General features: G+C 45.0%; 1 protein-coding gene across 1 annotated transcript in view; it reads right to left on the minus strand.

Annotated features, from left to right (window-relative positions):
- Window positions 1-428: 428 nt before the first annotated feature.
- Window positions 429-10,169, minus strand: part of LOC311341455 (ATP-binding cassette sub-family G member 4-like) — a 17,013-nt gene continuing 7,272 nt past the window's right edge. The window contains exons 3-15 of the mRNA XM_084466287.1: window positions 9,150-9,267; window positions 8,308-8,440; window positions 7,244-7,294; window positions 6,551-6,696; window positions 5,824-5,947; window positions 5,548-5,662; window positions 5,049-5,188; window positions 4,526-4,624; window positions 4,079-4,247; window positions 3,562-3,662; window positions 3,050-3,208; window positions 2,825-2,943; window positions 429-2,007 (exon numbers count right to left, since the gene is read on the minus strand). Coding sequence (XP_084322413.1) covers window positions 1,782-2,007; window positions 2,825-2,943; window positions 3,050-3,208; window positions 3,562-3,662; window positions 4,079-4,247; window positions 4,526-4,624; window positions 5,049-5,188; window positions 5,548-5,662; window positions 5,824-5,947; window positions 6,551-6,696; window positions 7,244-7,294; window positions 8,308-8,440; window positions 9,150-9,267 — 1,700 coding nt within the window. The 3' untranslated portion in view covers window positions 429-1,781. The remainder of the gene's footprint in view (window positions 2,008-2,824; window positions 2,944-3,049; window positions 3,209-3,561; window positions 3,663-4,078; window positions 4,248-4,525; window positions 4,625-5,048; window positions 5,189-5,547; window positions 5,663-5,823; window positions 5,948-6,550; window positions 6,697-7,243; window positions 7,295-8,307; window positions 8,441-9,149; window positions 9,268-10,169) is intronic.

Genomic DNA, 10,169 nt, shown 5'->3' on the forward strand with positions numbered 1-10,169 from the left:
TACTTCATGTCCCCGGGAGGGTTCACGACAGCGCAAATGGTCCGCAAAGGGCAGAATACGGATTTAATACGAATTCTGAATACGTTTAACGTTGCAAGTTTTACACACATCTTACACACTTTAAAGAATAACCCTGACACCAGACTGAATTTTGGTGAATGAAGACGTTTGGTTATTGATACGTTGGAGCTGTGCCCCGTTTTCATCACCTTGGAAGTGGAACTTCCTCTTCCGTGGCGCGCCGTTAGAGCGCATGTGTTCCACTCTCTGACTCTGCCTCCTCCTCCTCCTCCTCACAATACTGATGGTGTGAGTGAGTGGTGCTGGCTCCAGAAAACAATGCGGTGTGACAGTTAGAAATATCAAAGGACAGTCAAAAATGGTGATTCTTTTATTAGGGTCAGGTAATTGCTGCACAACGAGGAGACATGACGTGCTACATAACGGGAGAAATAGGCTTAAACAGATAATGAACAGAGAGCAAATCACAGCCGAGTCAATAATGTGAGTGAAAAATATCCCCGTTAAACGTCCATCGTTTTTATTTTTGGGTTCCCCCACAAGGCCTAAGGCCGTTTAAATTTGGGTATTTTAACATGTTGTATTGTTCTGTTATAATGGGATATAAACATAATTACATGGTTTTTTTTTGGCACTGCTTGGACACAAATAAGATCATTTTGGTTGAAATAATACTGAATTAAGGCCTATAGGAAATTATGATTATAGAATTAAATGCTGTATGAAATTAAGATTGAATGTATTTATTTTAAGTAGGATTGTATAATTACATTTCATAAGTTGATCACAGAAGTAGAAAAATACATATTCTCCAGATTACCTGTTGAGAAAAAAATGTCTACTTTAGAGATATACAAAAGTTAAAACAATTTAGAAGATTGTATTAATAAAGAAGGAGTCAAGACTAAATCAGATTTTTCTTTTCTCGAGCTCAGTAGTAGACTAAAACAACAAGGGGGGAAAAAAAATGAGAAATCACTCAAAAAAGCAGCTAGAGTATTAGGCCTTAACATGGTCCCATGAATAAACTAATTTAATTGCTCAAATAACTTCAGTCTACATGTACATTTCCATCCTCTCTCGCTCTCTCTCTTTTGTACACTCTCCCGTTCTCTCTGTTTCTCCAGTGCAACAGTATGTGGTTAAAATCCTTTTTTTTTTTGCTTGCTTCAGAAAATGTAAACCCCTTCCTATCTGTATTTGGTTCTCTCCCAGCCTTATTTCTATAAATAGGTAAGTATACCATCAAATCTGGCGTTATCCGATGTGGACGGTGCCGGAGATGCAGGGCGACTTCAGGAAAAGTACAGAAAAAGCACAGCATTCACATTGCCCCCAGGAACGAACAAAACGTGAAAAACATAAGGAAAGGTCACTAAAGCGGGTGTGGAATATGCGTTCTTGTTTACAGTAGAGCCGGTCTGCTTTCGTAACACATTGGTGTTTTTCCTTCCTTTCCAAGTCCAGAGATGTGAGGTAAAACCTGCCATGCGTTGTTCCAGATAGACTCCCGTATGCTTATTGGCCATGAAACAAAACACGGACAGAACTACCGCCCAGAGATGGAGTGGATCAGGGTTCAGTGTGTGGTGCTGTATGCGGCAGCTGTATGTGCGGTATTATGAAAGTGATCAAGCTGAAGAAACGGATTCTGCAGGGGCCGGGCCGGCGCTGGGAGACGACCGCATCGAGACGGACCAGAGCCGGGGGGGGTCTAGCGTTTTCCTTTAGAGAGAGAGACCGCCGCCAGGTGTCGGAACCTACCGCTCCGACTTGACCTTGTAGCGCAGGACGAGGTAGGTGGCCAGTCGGAAGACGAGGAAGAAAATCCCCAAGGCGACGAAGTCCATGTAGAGCTTGGCGTCCTCCACGTCCAGCAGTTGGAGAACCTCCTCGGGCCGCTGGAACTTGCACACGGGCGCCAGGCACTCCAGCTCGGTGCGATTCAGCCCGTATATGGACAGGATCACCCCTTCAAAGCCATACCTGGGGACGCCAGAGAGGGACACACCCAGAGAGTGAACAAACATCAAAACATCACGGTTTAGACAGTGTAGCAGCCGATTGTCAAACAGATAAAAGTATCAAATCAAACTTCAAATTATACTAATCAAAGGGCCACTGTTGCACCATGGGTTGTGGTGTACGCGGATGGGAAAAACATAATGTCCAAACAGATGTCCAGTTTCAACAAAAAGCGTGGTTTATTTAACCAAACAGCGAGCAAACAAAGAACAAAGAAAATTCCTGTGCCTCTCCCGCTCCGATAAAAAACCATTTGCCCACCCAGGTGCATGCTGGTCCCTTACCGACAGCCTACCTATATAAATTCAGGTGCCCCCCTACCGTGCCCAAATGAAACAAAACACAAATAATAAACAAGAAACACCTAAAGTAAACAAATAATAAACTAGAATACTAATAGAAATCTAATCATAATGAAATCAAGCAAATTGACTGAGAATAACCAAAAACTAAATACTCACTAAACAAAATAATAAACTAAACAGCACTAAGTACTACAACTAAATAAATAGCTCCAACAGACAGTATCCTGCAAACTCATCGGAGTTTGTCCGTGAGCATAAATGAAGGTGGGCATTGAAGGCCCAGTTAAAGGGCAAGTAAACCGTTTGAAACCGCCAGTGACCATCTCAGTGTTCTGTTTCACTAAAATATAGAAGGCATAACGGGGAAATTCTGCTAAAATGTGAGGATATGACCGTTCAAAGAGGTCATGGCGGCGTCTACCCCCTTTAGTGCTACGTTCATATCGTTCTAATCCTCTGACCCTGCTACACACCTGACGTAGGAGATGTAGGAGCTCCACTGAAGGTAGGCAGGAATGGTGTCGAAGTTGACAAAAAACCCAGAGAAGAGCAACACGGGGATGGCTGTGACGGGGCCGACGAAGGTGGCCACCTGAGTGGACCAAAGCGTGTAGGGCGGACAACAAAAGGTTGGTTGACATTTTTACAAATAAGGTCACCGTAAGGCATAAGTCATGATTTTCTTTTTCGTTCCCTACCTGAAGGGAGGTGGAGGCAGCTCCGACCAGAAGCCCCAGAGACTGGGCCACCAGGGCAGTGCAGGTAGAGAGGGCTAAGAAGAGGAGGTATCTGCTGGCCTCGGGCGGTTGCTCTGTCATCCAGTACACTATGCTGCAGTACATGATGGGGCAGATCACCTGTAAAAAAGGAAAGATTCGTCACAGTTGTTTTTCGTGCACTCCAAGTGATCAGTGTGAAATTCACTCCCACGACAAAAGGGTCAGAAACGTTCAGATCAATATACAATATATTTAATATACAACGAGCCGTTGTATATTAAGAGTCATTGCAATGTAGAGTGCAGAGTTAGGTGTTGTCTAACTCTTCATTTGATCTTCGTTTTTAAAACAAAGTACTTTAGGGCCCTCGTTTTTTGGCACTAACTTTCACTTGTTGTATGAATTGAACGACTTCAATGGGTTTTAACGTGGCAGTCAGTGAACTGGTGGGAAAGGCTTATAGGATCGGGGGGGGGGGGCTGGGAACTCACCTGGAATGGAATGTCAGCCATCGTCTTGGCTAGGTAGTAGGCCTTTAGGCTGTACCAGTAGTTCAGATGTTCCCGGAGGAACACAGACATCTCCAAGGGAACTGAGCATCAAGATATGACAATCATAAATACCTCATGTGGGTTATTATGGGGTTTCCAGTTACACTGCAAAAAAACTTAAAGTCCAAACCAAAAAACGATCCTTAGAAGCTGCAGTATTTAAGACAAACATTACACCCAAACCTACCCCCACTGTCCATAGAATAAAGATAAGATAAAGAACTGGACAGAAGAAGAAGAAAGGATAAGGCTTAAATAAGAAGTAAAAGTGTGAGAGATGCTGTGATAACCAGACTTGATTGCCGACAGCTACGTTAATATCGGTTGCGGCTTGCCAGAGAAAAATCCTCTGATAAAGTGTACGATTTTGATTTAGAAAACGATGTAGAAAACCACGTGGAAAACATATTTACAAATAAACAACAAGCTAGATTGAACGGGTTCTTTCTCCTCTTACAGGTTAACACAGTGGGCATGAGCGCTCCGAACATGATGAACAGCATGGAGAAGAAGAGGAATCCAGTGTTGTTGAAGACCTTGCTGGCATCGTTGCCAATGTTCAGGTAGAGCAGGCCTATCAGCACCCCTATGGCGACGTGGGACGTCAGTCTGAGATGGGTCAGGACCTGCCAAAGGAGGACGTATCTTAACCTTCACCCTGACTGAGTTGAAGTCCTGCCAGACCCAGTTCAGTTGTTCTCCCTTGCCAGTGTACCCAGTGTTCCAGCTCCACAAAGACAACACTAAACCTTATTTATTTATTTTTTACTAACAATCAAACCACATCAAACAGAGGATAGGACAGGTATTCTCAGCATTTCTAAATTTTAAGAATACTTTAAATTGAAACTGGGTCAGTAATGAAACCCCAACAGATGGATGGATTGTGTGTGATGATGCTGACCTGATCGCGACATATCGTTATGAAAGTCCTCTTGAACAGGATGCAGAACTGCGTCAGGGTGCTAGTGGCAAACGTATGGCTTTCAATGTGCCCCGAGTCCTGGATAGAAGGATTCAATCAGTCCTTTCAATCAATAACCTCTCTTTGTATCTCTATGGAGGGGCAGTGCAACAAATCCAATGTATTTATAGAGCACATTTAGAGAACATTCCTGGTGTGCATCCAGCAGCAAACAAATTATACAGAAAATATCTGAAGAGGTTCATGCATACACAACATGCTTACACAGGCACATACAGTACAGGCAGGTCCACCCAGTTTGAAATGCTTGTGAACGGAACTCGTTTTAAGACGAGATGAGTGTACAGTATATGAATTGTGGGTGCTGACTTGATGGAGGAAAGGGGGGGGGGGGACTACAGCCTGGAAGCTGTCACTGAGAATCCCCCCTGGAACCCCTGAACCACTGACGAAACACGTCACGTGGTGCACAAATTCAGCCACTCCAACGCGGTGTACCGACCTTGGAGCACTTTGTGGTGCAGACGGACGGACACCGCCTCTCACACTGGTTCCTCTTCTCCTCGGAACACATGCCGTCTCTCACGGCCTCAAACAGCACAGGGTTCAGGTCCCCGTACTCCCCCGACGCCACCTCGATGACTGGGGACACGCACATGACACCACCGACGGCCGCGAGGTGAAACACGGATACGGATGAAGACGCTCCGCGTGGATAACGGATATTCTTCTGCCGTTATTTCGTTAATAAGGTACTAAGTACTTTGGACAGAATGAAAGCCATGAAAACAGGGTTGTCGATTGTTTTGTAAATTCTGCAGCAAAAATAGGTTCTGTTTCATTATAATACTGTCACGAGCATTTGAATAAAATATTTTAAGTTTGATGATGTCGTCCTACTTTAAAGACCAATTTAACCTCTTTAACGTAATTGCTTGGACCGGTTCCATCGTGACGCAGCTCCTCTTTAGACTGCAGAATCACCCATTGAGTCTACCTACTGAAGTCTGCAGGGTTGTGGTAGGTGGGGCAGCGCAGGCCCACGTTCTTGAGATAAGGGATGAGGTAAGAGACGGTTCCTTTGTAGATACACTGACCCTGGCTCAGGATGTACAGCTGCGGGGAGATAAGACCGGTCACATGATGATGAGGAGGAGAGGACAAAGACGGCCCATCTCGTCTCCTTCAAGGAGATATGGTTGCCCTTCACAGACGAGCCAATCCAAATGTGTGACGCATTGGGACGGGGAGGGTGTGGGGGCGGGGCGGGGCTGCACCTTGTCGAACATCTCAAAGAGCTTGGCACTGGGCTGGTGGATGGTACAGATGATAGTCCTCCCGCCAAGAGCCAGAGAGTGCATCAGAGAGACCACCTGGTAGCAGGAGGAGCTGTCCAAGCCACTGTTAGGGCCAAGGTAGGGGGGGGGGGAGAGAGAGAGAGAGAGAGAGAGATTGATTGAGGGAGAGGAAGGGAGAGAGAGAGAGAGAGAGAGAGAGAGAGAGAGAGAGAGAGAGAGAGAGGGAGAGGGAGAGGGAGAGAGAGAGAGGGAGAGGAAGGGAGAGAGAGAGAGAGAGAGAGAGAGAGGAAGGGAGAGAGAGAGAGAGAGGAAGGGAGAGAGAGAGAGAGAGAGAGGAAGGGAGAGAGGGAGGAAGAGAGAGAGAGAGAGAGAGGAAGCAAGAGAGAGCGATTGAGAGGGAGAGGAAGGGAGAGAGAGAGAGGGGGGGAGAGAGAGAGAGAAATAAAAGGTATTGAAAAGTTTTAAATTTGTGTTGGTGCTAGGTCTACTCCTTGTCCGACTCTGTTCACCGATCTGAACCATTTCAACTTTATTTCACCAAGTTAGTTTGGTAAAAGCGACCCTTGATCTCTTCGACAAAGAGCTACCTGAACCTGAGACTTATCTCTGACCATCAGAGATAATATTAATATTTCCAATGCTGTTAAACCATGACTGAATGTTTTGGTGCTCAGGGCTCGGACCCCCCCCCCCCCCCCCCCCGTACCTGGTGGGCTCATCAAAGAACATGACGGGGGGGTTGTTGACCAGCTCCTGGGCGATGGCGAGCCTCTTGCACTGGCCCCCAGACAGGCAGCTGGTGCGAGTGTGTGCACACTCGTGGAGCCCCAGGGCCGTCAGGATCTCGTTCACCTGGAACCCAACCAACACGTTTACCCCCAACCCGGCAGAGAGCTTCTGCTCCCAACCCCTTTCTGCGTGTAAAACCCAATCCCGTACGTGTACAGCTGGGCTGGTACGCGTACAGACATGAGATCCACAGGCGAGTTCGCTAAATATTGACGGGAGATGGAATGTGGAATGGTCGTAGATATATTTACGGATTAAGAAATGTACACACAGGTTGACAATATATAGGTGAAAGAAGTACAACTTAAACTGTACATTGTACGTTGTCATTATGTTGTTGTTGTACACAAATAATATTGAGACAACCCTGACTCCATAGACATGTCACCCAGAGGAAACGCTAACAACGTCATTTGTTCAACAAAGCAGAAGAGGAACTCACACAGGGCGGGAATACGAGATAGATTTATGATTAGTGTGTAAGTGTGTAAGTGTGTGTGTTCGGCAGGTGTGGCTGTGTGTTCCTCTGACAATTACTCTGGATTTAGAGAGAGGCAAGAGGGGAAATGAAAGAGCGTGAAACGTCGTAGCAGTTTTACGTTCAACTCACAAGTTCCTTCTTCACCTCCATGGATTCATTCAGCTTCAAATTGGCAGAAACCTGTGGTGACAAAAACACAAACTGTCACAATGTGTGCACGCACACACACACACACACACACACACGCACGCACACACGCACACACACACACACACACACACACACACACAAACATACACATACAAACTTCCATTTACATGTTGGGTGGTTTGAGCAACTCCCCATTTTGCACACTAGGTGGCAGTGTCTCCTAAATCATGAGCTCATTACGGTCTGTGGTATGGCTTACCACTACCTTCACTTTTCAGTACTTCGTTCATGTTGTACGATAAACAAGATAAATTATTGCCTTGTTTAGTTTCTAAACATTTTAAAAATAATAGGACCGATCAATGTTTAGGGGAGGGAGTTTAAGTTCATGCATAAGGACGACCCAGTCGGTTTAATTAAGATTATTATAATGACGGTGCCACCCAAAGAATGTGTATCAATCTTGGGAACAATCAGAACGGTCCGCATCAGGTAGATAGAATGAATAACAACGTTAAGAGATAAACTGAGATCTGCACGGAAGGCTTTTCTCCCATTGGAATAGTTTTCTCTTCACTTCCAACCAGATTTGGCAGAGCAAGAGCAAGAGCAAGAGTCTTCTTCTGACAAATGTGCTTATTGTAAGTCGCTTTGGATAGAAGCGTCTGCTAAATGCCCTGAATGTAAATGTAGAATGTAAAAGTGTGTGTTAGTTTGGGTTAGGCTGTAGACTTTTTTTTTTTTAACAATATAAGGCCACGGTCATATTTGGAAATGAGTTCCTTCCCAGCTAAAGTCAGACTGATATTCATTACAAAACACAACAGCAATGTGAACACCTGGATGTTAATTGCGAGGCTGTCCTTGAGACGCATGCAATTAAAAAGGACCTAGTCTCTCACATGGGAAAATGAAACGAGTGACTAACGGCCATATGAATGTGTTTTATCACAACGTCAGAGAGCAAGCCCCCAGGTCAGGTGGGGGGGCCCGCTCTGACCTGGGGGGCCTGTCCTGACCTGAGGGGCCCGCCCTGACCTCACCATCATGGCCTCCTGCACGGTGAGGTGCGGCAGCAGCATGTCATCCTGCATGATGTAGCACGACATCTTCCGGAAGGTCCTCAGGTCCCGAGGCTTCCCGTTGACCAGGATCTGACCCTTCATCCCTGTCTCCCTGCACACACACGCGCAGACACACACGCGCGCACACGCACACACACACACACACACACACAGACACAGACACACACACACACACACACACACACACACGTACGTCAACGCAAACCCTCACACACACACACACATACACACACACGTACGTATGTCAACACAAACCCTCACACACACACACACACACACACACGTACGTCAACACAAACCCTCACACACACACACACATACACACACACGTACGTATGTCAACACAAACCCTCACACACACACACACACACACACGTACGTCAACACAAACCCTCACACACACACACATACACACACACACACGTACGTATGTCAACACAAACCCTCACACACACACACACACACACACACACACACACACACACACACACACGTATGTCAACACAAACCCTCACACATATACACACACACACGTACATCAACACAAACCCTCACACACACACACACATACACACACACACACGTACGTCAACACACACCCTCACACATATGTGCATCAACCCAAACACACACACACACACACATGCATCAACACAAACACACACACATGTGCATCAACACAAACACACACGCACATGCATCAAAGTTGACTCACAATCCAAAGGCCAATGCAGTGTCTATGTCTATATGTCTAGGACGATAGTCACGCTGGTGGGTGGGCAGAACGCAGGCGCTTTCACCTGTATCCAGCCAGGATGTTCATTAAGGTGGATTTGCCGGCCCCAGAGGGCCCCATGATTCCTATCAGCTCCCGGCTGCAGAACCTCCCAGACAGGCACTTTAGTAAGGCTTTGAAACCTGAGAGACAGGACCACACGGATGCAACAAAACCTTATGTCATTACATTACATTACTTATGTCATTACATTACATTACTTATGTCATTACGTCACATTACTTATGTCATTGCATCACATTACTTATGTCATTACATCACATTACTTATGTCATTACGTCACATTACTTATGTCATTACATCACATTACTTATGTCATTATGTTACATTACTTATGTCATTACGTTACATTACTTATGTCATTACATCACATTACTTATGTCATTACATCACATTACTTATGTCATTACATCACATTACTTATGTCATTACATTGCATTACTTATGTCATTGCGTTACATTACTTATGTCATTGCATTACATTACTTATGTCATTACGTTACATTATATTACTTATGTCATTACATCACATTACTTATGTCATTACATCACATTACTTATGTCATTACATCACATTACATTACTTATGTCATAGGTCGGACAGTGTTTCCCCTAGATGTTTTTTGTAGCAGTGGTGCTGTGAGTTGGTAACCTAGCAATGGGGGGGTCCGGGGGCCCCCCCAAATATATATATATATATATATATATATATATATATATTTTTTTTTAGTAAATGACAAGTAAAATGTACTCCACTAGGAACTTCTAGGAACTGTCCCTAGTGGATCCCATGCCCATGTACTTTAAGCAACCTCAACTTTCCAATTCTTAACCCAAACCGTGATAAAGCACGTGTTATATAATAACACGCTGATTTGAAAATGAACCAACACCTCATGGCAAGGCAGACTCAGTAGGATTGTCACATAATTAGTATGTGACGATGCTTTATGAAAACCTTCCCCCACTACTGAGTATCACCACATTTTCACACACAGTGAAGAGAGAGCTCGACCGTGCCTGT

Source organism: Micromesistius poutassou, assembly GCF_964030765.1.
Source record: "Micromesistius poutassou genome assembly, chromosome: 4".
Taxonomy (NCBI): domain Eukaryota; kingdom Metazoa; phylum Chordata; class Actinopteri; order Gadiformes; family Gadidae; genus Micromesistius; species Micromesistius poutassou.